General features: G+C 49.3%; 7 protein-coding genes across 7 annotated transcripts; 3 read left to right on the top strand and 4 right to left on the bottom strand.

The window, feature by feature from the left end:
* Nucleotides 1-44: 44 nt before the first annotated feature.
* VTN77DRAFT_5427 (uncharacterized protein) lies at nt 45-1,721 on the bottom strand (the record flags this gene model as incomplete). The annotated part of the gene is made up of 5 exons (XM_069421595.1): nt 45-884; nt 943-1,356; nt 1,418-1,443; nt 1,508-1,630; nt 1,682-1,721. The coding sequence occupies 5 exons, from the start codon at nt 1,719-1,721 to the stop codon at nt 45-47; spliced, it is 1,443 nt and encodes a 480-aa protein (XP_069281582.1).
* Nucleotides 1,722-3,116: 1,395 nt separating this feature from the next.
* Nucleotides 3,117-6,824, top strand: VTN77DRAFT_5426 (uncharacterized protein; the record flags this gene model as incomplete). Its single annotated transcript, XM_069421594.1, has 1 exon — nt 3,117-6,824. The coding sequence occupies one exon, from the start codon at nt 3,117-3,119 to the stop codon at nt 6,822-6,824; it is 3,708 nt and encodes a 1,235-aa protein (XP_069281581.1).
* A 2,161-nt stretch (nt 6,825-8,985) lies between these two features.
* Nucleotides 8,986-11,730, bottom strand: VTN77DRAFT_5425 (uncharacterized protein; the record flags this gene model as incomplete). The annotated part of the gene is made up of 5 exons (XM_069421593.1): nt 8,986-9,380; nt 9,440-9,758; nt 9,815-10,077; nt 10,133-11,489; nt 11,557-11,730. 5 exons carry the CDS (start codon nt 11,728-11,730, stop codon nt 8,986-8,988), a joined length of 2,508 nt encoding a protein of 835 aa, XP_069281580.1.
* Nucleotides 11,731-12,177: 447 nt separating this feature from the next.
* On the bottom strand, nt 12,178-13,143 carry VTN77DRAFT_5424 (uncharacterized protein; the record flags this gene model as incomplete). Its single annotated transcript, XM_069421592.1, has 1 exon — nt 12,178-13,143. One exon carries the CDS (start codon nt 13,141-13,143, stop codon nt 12,178-12,180), a length of 966 nt encoding a protein of 321 aa, XP_069281579.1.
* A 175-nt stretch (nt 13,144-13,318) lies between these two features.
* On the bottom strand, nt 13,319-13,588 carry VTN77DRAFT_5423 (uncharacterized protein; the record flags this gene model as incomplete). Its single annotated transcript, XM_069421591.1, has 2 exons — nt 13,319-13,406; nt 13,461-13,588. The coding sequence occupies 2 exons, from the start codon at nt 13,586-13,588 to the stop codon at nt 13,319-13,321; spliced, it is 216 nt and encodes a 71-aa protein (XP_069281578.1).
* Nucleotides 13,589-13,966: 378 nt separating this feature from the next.
* VTN77DRAFT_5422 (uncharacterized protein) lies at nt 13,967-15,184 on the top strand (the record flags this gene model as incomplete). The annotated part of the gene is made up of 5 exons (XM_069421590.1): nt 13,967-14,053; nt 14,141-14,293; nt 14,345-14,526; nt 14,581-14,996; nt 15,060-15,184. The coding sequence occupies 5 exons, from the start codon at nt 13,967-13,969 to the stop codon at nt 15,182-15,184; spliced, it is 963 nt and encodes a 320-aa protein (XP_069281577.1).
* Nucleotides 15,185-15,722: 538 nt separating this feature from the next.
* On the top strand, nt 15,723-17,368 carry VTN77DRAFT_5421 (uncharacterized protein; the record flags this gene model as incomplete). Its single annotated transcript, XM_069421589.1, has 6 exons — nt 15,723-15,971; nt 16,029-16,500; nt 16,566-16,908; nt 16,968-17,011; nt 17,100-17,225; nt 17,289-17,368. 6 exons carry the CDS (start codon nt 15,723-15,725, stop codon nt 17,366-17,368), a joined length of 1,314 nt encoding a protein of 437 aa, XP_069281576.1.
* Nucleotides 17,369-17,671: the final 303 nt, after the last annotated feature.

Below are 17,671 nucleotides of genomic sequence, written 5' to 3'. Positions count from 1 at the left end.
GGATACGTTACTGATGCGGTCTGCAGACCTGAAGTCCTGCCATATTACTTCGGACCACCTTTTGTACCCTTGGACCGTTCCAAGGCGAGCGCTGCAATGAGCGCTGCTCCAACCCCAGATCCATCCTCCGACGATTGGAGTGTAACGGGGTCCTCGGTACCCTCCGGCCAGTCTAGGATTTCCCTGAGAGCCTGGGCAGCTCTCTCCCTAAAGTGGGAGTATTTGTTGAAGACAGTGCCGTCGACTCCAACATGGCAAGATTGGATATTTTTCTTCTTACAGATGGCCGCGATACCGCACGAGTACAGCCGTGCGGCGCGAGTACCGATTAGTTCGACCAGATATCGAGCGACTTTGAGCTCGTGGAGAGCGGGTTTGATGCCCAGGACCTTGTCGAAGATGTCGGCTAGATCGTCCAACCCGTGAGACACATCTTCTTCCGCAATGGTCAGAAATGAGGAGTCGATGATGCGAGGTTTGCGGAGTGCCGAAATATCCTGACCTTTGAAAAGGCCCTTCTGATCGTGGAGATTGAGGAGGACGAGGCGGAGAATCTCGCCGAGATACAACCCGGCCACCATCTTCTCATACGTCTGCTGGCCCGGGCGAGGTGAGCTCTCATCAATGGCGCAATCAAAGCGCGTCCGGGGCAATACTTTGTGGTCATTGTCGAAGGCACCATACTCTGTGTTGATGGCGATCGGTGTATCGTCGGGAAGGTCGTAGTCTTTGATCTTGGGAATTGAACCAAACTGCTCCATGTATGCCGCGTTGCAACCGGTGCTGAATATGCTGCCGATCTGGATCTCCGCGTCCTCGTACGATGACGCAATGAGAGTTCCTGTCGTATCATTGACAAGCGCAATGATCTTGACAGGTACATTCTGCGAGAGGTCAGCTTATACTATGATTCGGCCAACAGATGTACAAACGCCAACGCACTCTCTTCTCGAGAGCAGCTTCTAGCTGTGGGACAACATCATGTCCCTCTACCCCGTCAACGTTAAAGTCCTTTGTCCACCGCTGCAGAATCCCGCTCTGAATGGATGGCTGGGTGACGGGGAAAGAGAACGTGAAAGACAGAGGCAGTTTCTCGCCCGAGAATCCGTCAGCAAGGCGATGGTCCTGGATGAATTTTGCCGTGCAATCCGCAACGAATCCCCACAGTTTGTCTGCCGTACCACGTTTGAGCTCTTCGGACATCCGGTACTTGCTTCGGGTGATCTCGAACTTGCCCCTGCCGTCAGTCAGGACGACCTGGCATACCCGCAAATTCGTACCCCCCATGTCTAGTGTGAGAAAATTTCCCTGCTCATGTCCTGACGGGAAACCCATGACCCAGGTAACATTCATGGGCTGAGAAAAGGACCCTTAGTATTCATTCTTCTATAACAAGCTCCATGTGTTGCTGACTTACGATATTCCCACCTTCGACACTGAGACCTATTTAGATCTGTGGTAAGTTTTCTTTTTGCCACTGCAAGGGTAGATTGATGAGGGGCAGTACCTTTTTCAAGCTCCTTTACAAAGTGTTCGGTAATTTGCTTGAGCTTCTCGCGAGGGATAATGAACATGTTTTCGAGTTCATTGACCTTAGATAAGATCTCTGGGGGCACATCAGATAGCACCTCTGTCGCTTGTTAGAACCCTGTCGTCCTCATTCCTCAATGCAAATGCTTACTGCCTCGAAGGGTCGTCAGTGGACTGCTAGATGATGCCATTATGGCTGTACTAGAGGCAATCAGTTCAGCTTGAAGGGATAACCGATGTCGACCTGGTCACAGCCCCAGATTGAGGAAGAAGTTCTGCAGTAAAGGCCAGAGAATCATTTACTCATAATTCCAGTGTAGTGAGGTATGTGAGACTCCCAATCAGAGGGCGAATCGCCTGAATTGCACAGGACATTTTGATCATCATGATGCCGGGCATATCCGGAATTCAAAGCTTAGTTGAGGAGCGATGCGTGCAACTGAACCAGTGCAAAGAGAATTGCGATGGCGGTAGACATAGGGTTACACGCCACTATGACAGCATCATTAAGCTTCGCCGATCCTTTTAGAACACCGGAACCGACCACAGAGAACATGGATTTAAGCACGAGACCCCACAAATCGAATGCGAGTATTTTGAACTAATGGCAGCTACGTATGAACGTGGGGGGAGGGGTGTGAGGGGCGGGAGTGCTCCCAGTATTGTTCCTATGAAAAAGGGGAAAAAAAGAAAAGAAAAAAAAGGAAAAACTCCGGAAGGTTCATCGTTTTAAAGTCGGAGGAGTAAATTACACTTCATTTTAGCTGCCAGTATGCTATGTTTGTTGGTAAACAATGTTAGTTGTCCATGTCGACAGAAGCGGAATCATCCGGCTTTACTACTGCAGTAAGGGGGAACGGTTAACCATCTCCGCAGTCAAGTCAGAACCGCAAGGCGCGAACGAGGCCACAGGCTGCAGAAATGGTGCTATTGCTCACATTAGCTAGGTGGCCAGTTAATATAGGCTATGCTATATTAAGAAGTGCAATAGTCGATAGTGCGATGGTAGGGCGAAGTAGGGCGCTATTCAGGGCCCAGCCATGCCTTACCTCATTATCAATTGACAAGCTCCCGCCCCCTTTCGGGAAGCTGCTTGCTAGCCAACTCACAAATTTCCCCGTGATGGGCTGAGCCACCTACATCCAACACGGCGTGCGACAACGCATCTCTCCGACACAGCAAACCACCTGCGACCTCATCATACAGATCGACTCCACCGACGTGCAGAGAGCTGGCCTGCTCTGCCACCGAAACCCCTCACATTCGCTTGCTTTCCTGCCACCTCCAACGGTCGCGTCCATGCGATCCCATCCACCTCGGCCCTTGTTCTCACACCTGGACTTTGGTCCCCTGATTCCTCTCGACGCTCGTTAGAAACCAAGCTGTGCTCCGACTCTACGGAGAAATATCCGCTCCTTATACACTTTCGACATCACATATCAGCATGCCCGTGTTTGGAAACCTCCTATTGACTAATCTGAGATTTCAGCATTTGCCGTTAGGGACCCTCTACGAGCCTTCGATCCTACCTCGCCCGTTCTGAGAGGTGTGTTCCTAGAGGGCGATGACCCTCGCAGGTCACGAAAATGGCCGGAAATCTGTTGTACTCGCGTCCTTCCTTCCACATCCCTCCTCCCCAGTCCGAAGACCCTCAGTCTCCATCGCGGCTATCGAAGCAGAGATCTCCGGTCTTTGCCGACGAGTCGGACCCTTTACTGGGCAATCTCTCTCCTGAATCAATACTCGACGCCCTCTCCGCCATCAACGCAGTGTCGAAGCACGAGAAACAAGCAAAGGACCTTCTGGTGAAGACCATATCCCAAGTCTCGAACGAGGAGCGCACTCTTGGGGCGCGAGCAGCGATAGCGGCACAAAAGCTCAGAGAATGGCTGAAAGAGGTTCAAGAATGGAGGTGGCCAGTAGGGAAGGATGTTCAGTTGGGAAAGGGGTTTATTCCACCGCCAGCGTCTCCGGCGGACACAAGTCAACCAACGTGCTCCGAACCGATCGATTCCGGAACAGAATATCTGGGGAGCCTACCTGCGGAAATTGTGGCGAGATATGAGACACGGATTGAGGAGATCAGAGATGGCATGGATAGCCTTGATGTTGAAGAACTGAAGGAACACGTGTTGAATGTCCACATTCCCATGCGATCTCGACCTTCATCGTCCACCAGTATAATCTCCGTTGCTCCTCCGCCGCTGTCCTACGTTCAGCTCAGCGATTTTAATGCTGTTATTACGGCCACTATTCTGAGGGCATTGCCCACGTTGTCGCGCCTGAATATCCTTCTCGACACATGGGAAGTCCGCCTGCTTGTCTTGCATCAAATTCCAGGACTCCTGATGGCACTCAAGTCGGCTAGGGCTGCGCTAGATTCTTCCCGATCGTCACTCAAGGACCCAAGTGAAAATGGCGACCTATTCAACTTGGATATGTTCCACTCCAAAAAAGACGAACTTGAACAGATGGTTCTCGAAGCCGGCCGCAAAATGGACAGAATACTAGATGCATTAGAAGGACGAAAGGACTGCCTTCCGGAGGCCTGGATAGACGATTTGGAAGCGATTGAAGCAGACTTTGCTGCGTGGGTTGTTGAAGCTGAAGGATGGGCAGTTGGAAACGAATGGAAGCGTTGCCAGGCGCAAGACCAGCAACGAAGAGACGCGGACGTCTCTGTCTCTCCACCAAATGAAACGAAACAGAATGAACGATCAACTAAGCCTACGGAGAACCTGCCGAGCGAATGCGAAGACAAGGATAAACCTGTGACTGAGCCGCAAGCAAACCCCTCGGACGAAAAAGTCGTGGTCCCTGATTCTGAAAGCAATGATACAACCACATTCCTCAACGATGACGCAACGGTTGTTTCGGAGGCGCTTGCTTCAACTTCTATACGGGATACGGATACTGTACCCGCAGAAGCGGCTGAACAGACCGAAAGCAACAATGAAGTCCCTCCTAGTCGCGTAGAAATTCAACCGACATCTCAGCCTGAATCTTCCTTGATCGCATCGAACATATCGCAAAAGGGTGACGATACCCTGGCACCAACAATAACTGCGGAAGATAAGGCAGATTCATCCTCTGGTCTAGCCAGGGAGACAGAAGCGACTTCATCTGTTAAAGTGGCTTGCAGAGATACACTGGATGGAGCAGCAGACAGTGGCTCGGAGAGCAATGTCCTTGATTCTGGTCTAGAAGTTACAAAGCAATCGCCATCCACCGAGCTTCCAGAATGCTCAAATAAGGTTGAGGATCAACCTGTACGGGGCGAAGAGACAGCTGAATTCGGAATTGATAGTCGTCTGCCTGAAGCTGCTGATATAGTCGAAAATCCACATGAAAGCGCGCTGGAGACCAAGACGTCAGTTGGGCAAGCTCCCACAACTCCCAAACGTGCTTCGCGATTCAGACCAGTGATCCCAGATTCGGTTGAGACAGCTCAATCATCCCCTGAAGAGCAAACAACAAGGTCCACGGAATTTTCAGGATCGCATGTTCCCGCGAATGACGCTTCTCTTGAGAGGGATGCAGAGCTACTGACATCCCCGTCCATTGATGCTCCCACACCAGGACTAACTCTCAACTCATCGCCTGGCCTCACCAGCCTCACCAGCACAGACAGCGACAGCACCATGCGTGAAGGCTCATCGCCTCGTCTGGAGCACCAACTGCGAAATCGTCGATCCTTCCGAGACACAAAGACGGCAAGCCTGCCTTTGCAACGCTTCATCAATGACGGAGTTCCTGCAAATTATGAAGTGAATGATGGCTTCCAGGCAGATTTTTATAGCACGCCAAGAAGAGACTCCGATGCATCAGTTGGCACGCTTGTGAAGAACGAGTCAGAGCGCGAAGAGACTCCTTCCCCTCCGTTGGATGTCATCCCTCGGCCAGCTCTTCGACAGCAACGCTCCGGTCTGGCGAAAGGCACAAGTTCTACGCAGAGTGAACCTTCGCCATCCATCCAGAAAGGAAATGCGGAAAACTCCAAGTCCAATGCTGCGTGTAATCCACGGCAGAGATTGGCCTCTTCGCAAGATGTCGATCCTGGCTCGTCCTCGAAAAATGCAGCTGCTCTGCGCAGCCCAATGGCCATCAGAGTAGCTGGAGATCTTCGCAGTCAGCCCAGCATCGAAAGTATAGGCTCAATCACTTCCAACAGTGAAGCTGGGGATGTGCGGAGTACACATTCTTTGCCCGTGGAGGACGAATCTTTTGCAATGAAGCCATTCAGCGAAACCGACGATCAGCTTCAGGAAAAGATCAATTCTATACTCACAAATATTCCAGCACGAATCCGTCTTAGCTCGACTCCTGCATACGATTCGGATCAGCGATCTACGACCTCTTCTACATCTGCGTCAAAGAGAGAAAGGCTGGGTCCGAGATCTTCCTTTTCGACCCCGAGTCGCAGCACCACGCCAACCCCATCGCTTACTCTGGCACCGGCCCCGTCACGACCTAGACGTGCTCACGCTCACGCAAGCGAGGAGAAAACCGTTAGAGTATACCATCTCCACCAGCGGGGGAAAACTGCACCGACGAAGCTGTTCGTGCGCTCTGTTGGTGAGGATGGAGGACGGGTGATGGTGCGGGTTGGAGGTGGTTGGGCTGATCTTGGAGAATACCTGAGAGAATATGTCCATCACCATGGACGCCGAGCAATTTCAGGCGGACGCGTCGAGGTCCAGGATCTTCCAACCCCAGGCTCTCCTACAACGTCGTCTTCTCCTGGATCTACGAAAACATCTACTCGCGATAACGGTCGCAGCTCGCCGCTGTCCCGTCCAGGTTCAGTTCTGAGCAGTCGCCCATCATCATCTCTTGCTGTTGGCACTCGTCCATCCTCGCCTCTTGCTATGCGCACTCGCCCAGCCTCATCTCTTGAGGTTCACAAGACGAGACGACCAGAGCTGACAGCCGCGAATATCCAAAAAGCTACGGAAAATACTCCACCAGCGCGTGATCCATCTCGTCGTTTCTCTGTTTCGTCCTTCAACTCCGTCGGCGATGGTGCAAGCGTGTATTCTCCATATCATTCAACTCCGTTGGGTCTAGCTGGTCCCAAGCCTCGCTCCAGACATATGTCGATGAGTCCGGAGAGTGAGGCCTGGGTGGAAGACGTCCTAGGCCGAGCAAGAAGGGCATCGTCTTCTCAAAAGCAGGTCGAGCATCAACCCGGGGCTAGAACCGTGAAGGATCGGAGAGTCAGTGACATTGGCACAGCGGGTCGCAACAAACGAGTCTTACTGCGCGGACTCGGCAGCAGGCTAGACCAGGAGTGATATCAGATCAGTTTTAGTTTCAAGCGTGAGAGTAGAATCTCGCGTTTTCCTCTTCCTTACACTCGCTTACACTCGCTTACTCTCCTTTACGCTCGCTACCATCCTCCCACCCTCTACCCTCGTTTCCTCCTTTCTTTTATATCATATCTTTCTACTACTACCATAGTCCTGGCGTTGGCGATGGTACTGTTAGGTTATTTGTTTCCGGCGAAAGGTTGCATTTTGTCGATGTTTTACCTGTGATCTGCATGGAGTTCCTTCCTTTCCTTTTTTTTTCTTGTCGGGAAATAGAGCAGGCATCAGGGTAGATGGACGGATACATACATCTACATACATGGTTATGGTTCGGGCGAAATGTGGCCATGGCTTTCAGCATTCTGCACGGAGCACGGAGCATCCATATCCTTATTGTTTCACTTGTTTTATCTGTTTTGCGCATTGCCATCATGGCATCGGCTTTCCTTTCTTTTCTTTTTATTTTTTCCTTTCCTTTTCCTTTTTTTTTTCTTTGTTTCGGTCTCCAGTTCTACAGTACTGGTTCAGTTAAGTTTATACCCCATCATCGTATTGTATTGTTCTTTTATTTTCTGTTTTCTGGCTCTGCCTTTTTTTTTCCATTTTCAAGATCATGTCCATGTCCATGCCCATATCATACAATGCATGTATGCATGTGCAGGTGTTTTTCTGATTGAATTGGATTGAATTGATTCTTGATTCTGATTCTTCATTCCCTGTACATAGTAATATGAATCAACGTTATCCACGGATACATTCACGTTCACGTTCGCATACACGTTCAAAACCAATCAGTCTTGCTTGCTTAACTAAAGAAAACAAACCAGAAACAGCGTCAACTATATTGTCGACAGAAACAAGAGGATGACTGAATTTTGACTAGAACTAGAAAGTAGAACTCCTAGTATACAATACAAGCCTTGCAGGTCTCGCTTTGCTCGACTGGTTTAAACTTTGAAGAAGAAAATACCTGTTCTAGACTACCTACTATATATAAGTGATTTTTATCATCTACTTCCTAGGCAAGCTCCCTGCCCATATACCTTGCCATATTCTCCTCACCTTCTTTCTTATATTAGGTATATAGTATTTATTATCTACTTTCCAGGTAGGCTCCCTACCTATATTCCTTGCTATAGGTAAGTTCTTACTATGCCCCTTACTAGTATTTATCTTCCTCACTGAGGCATATTCCTTGCTAATAGCCTAATATATGATTTATTACTAATAATGGAGGTGTGTTTTTTTTTTTGCGAATTTATATACATCTCTTGCCTAATAAGATTTTATGAATTTGGCACATAGGATGCTTATATAGGTATATATGTTGCTTTTTACAGCCATGTGACAGTGCAAAACCGGATTTTAATGTTTTATAGTATAGGGGATGAGAAAACAGGGATGATTAGAAAAGAACAAGAAGATAAGAAGACTGATTGTTTTTAACCCCCCCCCCCCCCAAAATCAATATTGTCCATCACCTTCCATCTCTTCGTTCGTTTGGGGCACGTGCTTGCTTGCTTCACGGGTAAGATTATCTCTACTTGGTACTCCCAGGCGCTGACAGCTTGCTTACTCACTTAACTCGCAAGGAAGAAAGGAAGAAGGAAAGAAAGAAAGAACCAGGAACAGCGTCAATTATATGAAATTAAATTGATCATGATAATTATCGTCTGGAATGTATTTATTTCTTGATTGATCGACTATTCCGAAAACGCACGAAGAGCGGACCTCAAACAAGTAATAGAATAAAATAGCTAATGTAAAATGACTATAAACAAGTCTGCACATACCAAGAACCAAAGCAAAGGGGGAAAAAAATTCCATCGCATCCCATCCCGTCCCTCCCATCCAGTCCAGAACCGTAGAAACACCAGAAGAAAGGAAAAAAAATTACGCAAGACCTCAGAGACATAGACAAAATAGCGGGAGCCAAGAGTCGTATTTATTAAATTGAGTTGAATAATGATATGATGATCGTCAGTAGCCAGGAATGATACACGGCACGGCAAGGCAAGTCGGTCCTTTGATCGACGGACAAGGGACGAGAAATGAACAAGTGTAGCATGCTGCATACAGCTGCAGCTTGAGGGAGGGGAAACAGTTGAATGAAGGAATATAGATAGAGTGGATGGACTCGGTAAGCCTAGCGAGGCTGAACGCTCCCGCTCCCACTCCCACTCCCACTCCCTCCGTCTTTGGAATTAGAATTAGAATTCAGAGTCAAGACTTCCCTGCTCAGAAGCTGGCGGAGTTCCGGGGAGATGACTTTCTCTTTCTCCTTCTCGGCGCCCAGGCCGACGCCACGAGCGACATGCTGGCCGATGCTGGCGCCAGTGCTAAGAGCCGCGCGTTGAGGGGATTTTCCTTTCGCAGTACCTGAATCGTCAGGACTGCTGGAAAACCGTTGGCGGGCGCCGGGGGGCGCGGGGAAGTTGTTCTTCTTGTCTATGGCCTGGACTGTCCGTTCGAAGCGACGGAATAGTGACTCCGCTCGGGTGAGAATTGGGACCAGTTCCATTGTGTTGGAGAGCTCGTTAACTAAAGGCAAATTAGTGCTTGTCACGTTGATCGAATTGATTAATGTATGGCCGACGTACTGTATTTCAGAATCTCGTCAAAATGCCTGAGATGATCCATAATGACATCTCGATGCTTCTCGAGGATGGCCAACGCGATAAACAGGTGGAAGCTGCTGGACAAATAGTCCGTCCACAGAGTTTCCCAAAGACGGAGAATATCCACCCATGCGAACTCGCGCTTGTACCATACTAGAAGCATCCGGAAGAAGAAGAAAAAATTGGTGCTGTCGGCGGACTGCAGATGGAGATAAAGTTGAGGGTCCATGAGCTGAACGAGATGATCAAGGGTTAAAAGCTGGGCACGCATGCCTGATTGATCTCGGAGGAAATTTCGTTCCTAGATGATCGATAAGAATTTCTGGACCAGTCAGTCGAAACCATGGGATGACTCACCATCCTCTCCATAAACCCTACGAAGCCCCAGAATGCAACCGCATCATCCTGCATGACTGCATATATCGGCGCGAGGAGATCACTCATTCCTTGGACGTATCCGAGACTAGGGTTATATTCATGGTACGTCAAGAGCATGTCCTTCATCTGCTCGAGATGCACGTTGGTGCCCGCATCGGCAAATGGAGAGTCCGGGTCTGGGTGAGGAATATCCTCTCCAGCAAACAGAGGAATGGTACGATCTGTACGGTGAACATCTTTCTCTGCACGAGCCCGATAAGTAAGCCGGACTATTCTAGACCGGTAAGGGTCACCTACCAATGCGAGCTTTCTGCTCTTTCCACCATTCATACTCCTCAGTAGAGCTGTCTCCATCGACCATCCTTTCCCACCAGGCGCCCTTCAATCGCACATACTGGTCTCTTCGGGAGTTCATTATAGCTCTCCGCTCATCCTCACTGCTATCCCAGGGATAAACGCCAAGGAGAAAGAGCCAAGCTTCTTTCCGGACTCCGTCATTCGGGTCCAGACCGCCATGGAAGATTCGCTCCTTAACTTCGTCGACAGTAACCTGTAATCTGCCGTCCTGGGGATTGAACCAGCTCTCCCACTCCTTGAGAGTGACCGTCTTCCGACGATCTTGAATCGCCATCGTGCTGGTTTCCAGTTCGAGGATCTCAAAATCCCCAACGGAGCTGTTTTCCATTTCCAAGACATCCCGTGCGGTCCAGATCCGCTGGTTGCGTTCCCGCTCGCTCTGCTCGGCGATACTCATCGCCCACCGTGCTAGATATATTCTAGCACTGTCGAACTCATCCTGTAATGTTTGGATTTCCGGATTCTTCATCAACCGGCGAACCTGCGGAGGGATCCTCGGGTGTTCCGCTAGCTCGCTGGCCGTTCTGCGCGTGAAGGTCGTGATTCTGCTAAGTCCTTCCAGCACTTTCCATCGGGTCTCTTTCAGCGCTTTTGTGAAGGGGTCCATGGCAGCGTCTCGCGGTGGGTTAGCACCAGCCTGGGGTTTAGCCTGGTCCTTCGCGTTTCCTGCGCTCAGAGGCCGACCGAACGACATCTTGTCCTCTTCCGTGGGATTGATGAGATACACGCTTGGATCTGCTCCGGACCGCTGTACCTCCACGTACCGCCTGAGCCATCTCAAGACCTCATCACCACCCCAGAACATGTGTCCATCGTCGCCAAAAGGGTCGAAATTCTCCCGAGCCCTCTTTTTCTTCTGCAGAATTGTCGATTCACATTCACTATCATGGAAAAACAGCGCGGGAAAGCTGTCTCCCGCCTTGGTGTTGATCACGACGCTCCCGAACCACCATCCGAGACTTGGCGGGCGAACCAGTAACGAGTATATCTCGGAGAGCGGGACCGCAAAGGCATACAGGCCGATCGGGTCTTTATAGGTTGTGGTCGTCGGAAGAGGGGGGACGAGGTATGTCTGCTTAGGAGGGGAGGAGCTATCTGAAAGGTCAACCTTGACGTAGGTGCTGTAGGCGTCACCTAGAGCCGATTCCGGCACCCAGGCGAGGAGATAGGACGAGGCGTCTGCATGTTGCGAGGGACCTGACGAATTTGCTGTTGTTTCCGGAGCTGGTTTCCGTTGAAGCAGGGCAATAAAGCCGGGGATGTTGTCTTTGGAAGAAGGTGTAGGATGGACGTAGACCTGTTTGAGTTATTGCTCATGTCAGTAAGCAGAGCCGAAAAAAAAGCATCGATCGTAACAGACGCACCTTGCTCTTCGAAAAGAGCAATTTCACGCCCTTTCCCGACCTGGAGTGGGCAATCGTATTGTACTCGCACTCTTCCTCATCGCTCATGTCGTAGAAAGATGCTGACGGAGAGGACGGCGAGGGCGGCGAGGGCGGCGAGGGCGGCGGGGTGAGCTTGGATGCGGACCCTGCCATAGTGGTGTCTTTCTCTTTAGAGATGGTGAAAAGGAGGGACCCCGATCCACTCGGCTATGCCATGGGGGTCTTTGCAGGAGAAACAAGGCCGAGAGTGAAGGTGGAATGATCAATGTTCTCTTGCCTGCTGATCAGCTGCGCGTGTCACGACGTAATCGTGGGGAAGCCCCGATTACCTAACCGCCAGGCAACCACAAAAAGCAGTCATCCAAGTCTCAACACTGCATCAACTCAGACTTGCTATTTTCACTACATCGAGCTTATTTTTTTTTATAGATGGACTCATCTTTTTACCGAACACCGTCTTTAGCTCGGTTGGTACGCCAAAAGTTTGAGCCAGACCATGGTCGATATCTTGGATCATGACAGGTCACTCCATCAGTGTTCATTCAATGCCATATAAAGTCGAAGACCTGGCATCTTAGCACCATAATTCAGTATTCGCTTTTAGAGACGAGGATCGTTCTTGTGCTGGTTCATCACCCAGCGAATCTCGTCCGCCATCACATCAGGTCGAACAAGATTGACATTGTGTCCACAGTCGGGAATATCGACCAAGCGAGAGTGAGAGGAGAGCTTCAGCTGTTCCTCTTGAAGATCTTTGTCGATACCATCCCATTGATCCAGCAGACGTCGAAATGCCTCTCGCTGTTCCTCTGTGCCATTGCCTGCTCTGACTCCGCTCTCGTAGATTCTTTCATAATCCCTCGAACTTCGGCATCTGATCACGCTGAGCGGTCTGGCACCCAGCGCTTGTTTGTTGTACTGATCTTTCTGGGCAAGGGTCTCGCAAACTTCTGCAAAGGCTGCGGCCTCAGCCTGTGCAGCCTTAACTCCCCGAGCCATCTCGGCTGCTCTCGTTCTCCACTCGTCGCGAGTCAGCTGTGAACGGGCTCTTAGCTCCGTAACCTCAGCGAATTTCAGGCTTCCCAGGACGGCCAGTATGTTTTGATCCGGGATTCGGAAGAACTGGCACTGTCTCTCTGTAGAGCCTTCTGCAAGCACCATCCCGGCCACATCGTCCAGGTTCAGATGCAGATACTCGCGAGCAACGATACTGCCATAAGAATGGCCAACCAAGATGAATGGGGCAGCAATCCCGGTGGTTTTTAGCAAGGCATGGAGCTCCTCCGCTGCAGTCGTTGCTGAGACATGGTTGGGCCCATCCTCACTGCGGCCCAGCCCTGAGCGATCATAGAGCAGGATCCGGGCAAATTTGGACACGAGGCGTTCGAGAGCGGGGTATGATGAAGATGCCTCTCCAGCGCCCGCGAAGACAATGACGATTGGTTCGCCTGCCGTGCGAACAGGGCCACTGACAGAGGCAAACAGTTGATGAGTCCCGATGGAAACAAGGGAAGACTTGATGGGCGAGGTCTCCCACTCATTATTCTGCCCAAAAACAGTATCCATAGAGCTGTAATTCTACCTTACATGTTTAGTCAGCCATAGGGCACACGCGCATCAAAACTCCTGGGGACTTTGTGCCATACTAGGCATAGAGGATATGAGAGAGGCAGATGAATGAGACTGTGCTCCAAGCTATTACCATATCTCTCATATACACAGAGCATATACACCACTGTGGTCAAATGTGCCGCCGTGGGAGTCGAACCGCATACACTGTTGTAGCTGTGTGGGGTCCCAACCCCATGATTGTGGTTACTAAAAGCCGCCTTTGCTCCAGTTAGTCTCCAGATTGATACTCATCCAAGGGCTTGACTACATACACGCTATGACCAACTGAGGACCCGCCAGGCAGGTGTCCGATTACATATGGAGTAATCTCAGAACCTGACGCTCGCTTATCCGGATTGAGAAACCTCCAGTCACGTTTCTGTTGGTCTTGTTGTCCCATCAACAATCGAATCGTAATGAACTTGTCAACTCGTTTCCTGTGCCAGAAGCCTCTCCACTCTCTCAGTTTGTTTCTGATTTGAATAATGTGTCACCATTGACCTAGGTGAAATGCTCCACAAGTTTGATATATTTAGCTAGCAAGCATTTGTGGCACTATACGATATCTTTCATAGGATAGGAGCCGGGATCCCATGCCCTCTTTAGGAAACCACACGCTCGCCCAATCATATCCAACATCCTCCGGACAATTCATCGTCATGGCTGTGACCTCGTCATGATAAAGAGATAATGAAGTCGAACTCAAAGTATCAACTGACATTCTGTTGATATATGTTCACTCTTCAGTCGAACGCTGCTGATCAAGACTGAAGACAAAATGTCGGAATTGGCACGAACCCTGCCGGCCTCGTGGTACTGTAGCATGCCACTGTATCAACTCGAACGGCGGGCAATTTTCTTGAAAGTATCTGCCATTTGCACATCTTCTTTTCGCTGAGTTTTATTTCATCCCATTATTCAATGACGTCTAGACGACTGACGGATTGTATAGTCTTGGTACCTGCTTGGCCCTGTGACACGCTTCCTGAATCTCGACGAGAAAGTCACCTATGAAATTGCTCAGGAGGAAATTTACGCAGTCAGAGTTTCAGACAGTTCCCATTTTCCTGGACCAGGGGATATCAAAGTCTTTTCAACTCGCACTGCACGTACAATCCTCTGACGTGATAGGAACTTATACTAATGATTGTGATAGGGAGCAGAGCTCAGAAGTTACGTGACTCCCACAGGGCTGGTCTTTTCTACGCTCTCAGACCAAGCTCCTAGCTTTCATGAATTCTTCCCTGACCTGGAACCACTGCTTGCCAAAGTCGATTTTACTAAACGACCTTACCGTCGCAGCATCAAATATGAGGGGCATTTCAACTGGAAGACGATGTAAATTCATCGCCATGAAGACTACTTTCTTCTGGATTCTAATTGATTTTGCAGGGTCGATGGCTACCAGGAATGCCTGCACTGCCAATACACCCATCCTTCATTTTCTGTCTACTACCCCCCGACATTCTACAAGGTCTACAACCATCAAAACTTCTCGCAACACGTGGCAGATCCACAGAAGCCCGACGACGGCCTGTTTCTCTACTTTTTCCCCAATTGCACGCTGAACGTGTACGGGGGCGGCATGTCCTCCTTCCGCGTCTGTCCGACCGAGAATCCTGGCGTCACGAGGATGGAGTTTGACTACTACCACGTGGAGTCGGGCGAGAAATTTGAAGAATACTTCAAGTTCGTTCGGCAGGTGGCTATCGAAGATTACGAGTTATGCGAGAAGGCACAAGAAAACTTGGAGAAGGGCGTTTACAACGAGGGGATCCTGAATCCGGAGAAGGAGACTGGTGTTGCTTGTATGTGTGACCTGGACGCATCAAATATTGATGTTTCGCATGTTGGCTGACTTCTGTCATTAGATTACCAAGAACGAGTCTTTGATCTCGTGTGTCAACAATATGAACGCGAAAAGCAGGCTGAAGTTACCCAACAGCGACAGGAGCCCGACCGGAGCATTGGTCAGACAGTGCAAGCAGCGGCATAAGTCCAGCCAGGATTTGGATTCCATGTGTTGTCAGAGAGCTCCACACAGATCTGGATTCACCGCACTCCGTACATACAAGCTCTTGATTTAGCTGTAAATCCACCCGTATTCCAAGTACCTAAATTTATCTGCAAATGGAATTCCAGTTGTTTCCAGTCGTGAGAAAGGCCAATTGAGTTGTCAGTAGTGAATTGTCTGCAAAATGATTTGATGGAGCTGGCCCCGTAGTCGATGCTAAGTGAGCCACCATTCAGAGGCGCTGGAATTTTTGACCCGATTTGGTAACCTGAACACATCCAAGCTCAGTCATTCGATCAGCCCTCTCGTGCCAGTTGTCTCGGACATCAGTCTTCAGGATCACGATTTAGCTTCAAGCTATTGTTCTATTTTGACAACGATGGTACCTTTTCAAATCCCCCGCTGTCTTTGCTTTGAGTCATGTGGGAGCATGGGATTTAAGAGGGCAGGAAGCTCCCTCAAATTGCTCTGAAGATGTGTTCGTGATTGACAAGCACCTGTTACTTCTCAGCAGGACAAAATGGAGGAATCACCTCTGAGCTCGTTCTTAGCATTGCTTACCGTGCTGGCCATGGTGCTTGGTGGGTCATACCTGTACCGAACACAGCATCTATCACGTTCTAGAAATAGACCACAACAGCTGCAGCAAGAACAAACCGCAAAGCACCAAGAATCCTCAGCTACTGTTTTCAAGGAGTCGGAATTCCCTGACAATTGGTGGACTGGCAAGGAGGTTTTCGAGCTCGAGAAACGAGCAATCTTCAGCAAGGTGCGAATCCTGACCCTCCCAAAGCCCCATGACCTCATGCTGAAACCCAGATAAAAGACATGGATCTATATCTGTCACCGCAGCCGCTTTTCCAAGCCAGGTGATTATCATTCCTTTGAGCTGGCCGGTTTTCCGATCTTCTTGATTCTGGGAAAAGACAACGTGGTGCGTGCTTTCCACAACGTCTGCCGACACCGAGCATACACCATCACGAGAAAGGAGTCCGGATCCTCCACCGTGCTTGGATGCCGGTATCACGGCTGGAGTTACAATACCCGTGGCACGCTGATCAAAGCGCCGCACTTCGAAAACGTCCCGGGATTCGATAAATCGCAGAACGGCCTGTTCGAGATCCATACTGCGATGAGCAAAGATGGGTTGATTTTCGTCAATCTCGACGCGAATCCTACGGTGTCGGAGCCTGATTTCAAATCTGCAGATGCGTTCACGGCGCAGCAACGGCTGGGCATGAAGTCGACGTGGATTTCTGGGTCTACATTCGAAGGAAAGTTCAATTGGAAAGCTGCAGGTTGGTTTGCCAGAGAAAAAGAAAGAAAGAAAGAAATTCAGAGCAGTGCTTATCAGAAACATCAGTTGAATCGCGCCTGTTTGATGTACGGATTCCTGAGGACCAGATCCCACGTTCTGCGATCGCTTCTATCTTCCGAAGCATCAGAATTGGCTGGTCGGAGACACAACAGCCAGAGCTGAAGCTCTTCCCCAACTCTACATTGTACAGAATTCCAGATACCGGACTCTGGTACTCGATATGCCTTTTACCGTCTTCGGAGGCGCACACTCGTGTTCGCTGTGACCTATATTCCATCTTGCCTAAAGTCGACTCTGCCGCTGGGATAGTATCGGACAGACTCGATGAGATTATTCGCGACAGAATCAAAGATGTAGAAAAGGAATTCGTCTCTTCAGCAGGGGCCAGGTATGTACGATGGATAATCAAGTACCGCTTCTAGAGACTAACTCCTATTTCATTCACAGACCAAGCTTTACCAATTATAAGCATCTGAATGAGGACAACAGAGGTGATTATCTCCCTTCCTATGAGAACTCTCGTGGGATACATTTCAAGTCCTTACTGTGTAATCACAAACTGACCAAGACATGCATCAGATACACAATATGAAATCCTCCTCCATCTAAAGACCCATCTCAAACTGGAAAAGACTCTCGGAAGCCAAGTATCCCCCGCGTCGAGACGGCCTCAAACCAGCCAGAGGTACCTCCAGGCTGAAATGCGTTAGTGATTTCTTTTCCATTCCTGACTTTGCGAACTGCTGCTAATCGTCAACCCATTCACAGTGTGCAAGGAACTGGACTGTCTCAGCAAGAAGACAGGAGCGGATTCTACACTGCGGACTAAGGAGGTTCTTGCATGGTGAACTGGCTTCTTCTGTGACAACCATGTCTGAAGTTTGTGTTTAGGATGTGAACCTTGATCACATATCCAATAAACCCTATTCGTACATCAGAATAAAACATAGCAATCATTGCTTGCGACTCAACTTCATGGATTAGTAGATTTTAAGTTCAACAGTACTAATACATCCATTTGGAAGAGTTTTTGAATGAACAAGAAAAAATAAGAAAAAAAATAAGAAAAAAATAAGAAAAAATACAAAAAATAAGAAAAAGAAGAAGAAGAAGAAGAAGTTGGATTGTTAAGCTATGATTTCTTGAAGCTG

Source organism: Rasamsonia byssochlamydoides (assembly GCF_041956645.1).
Source record: "Rasamsonia byssochlamydoides strain NRRL 3658 unplaced genomic scaffold VTN77scaffold_4, whole genome shotgun sequence".
Classification (NCBI taxonomy): Eukaryota; Fungi; Ascomycota; class Eurotiomycetes; order Eurotiales; family Trichocomaceae; genus Rasamsonia; species Rasamsonia byssochlamydoides.
This window is presented reverse-complemented; position numbering and strand designations above follow the sequence as displayed.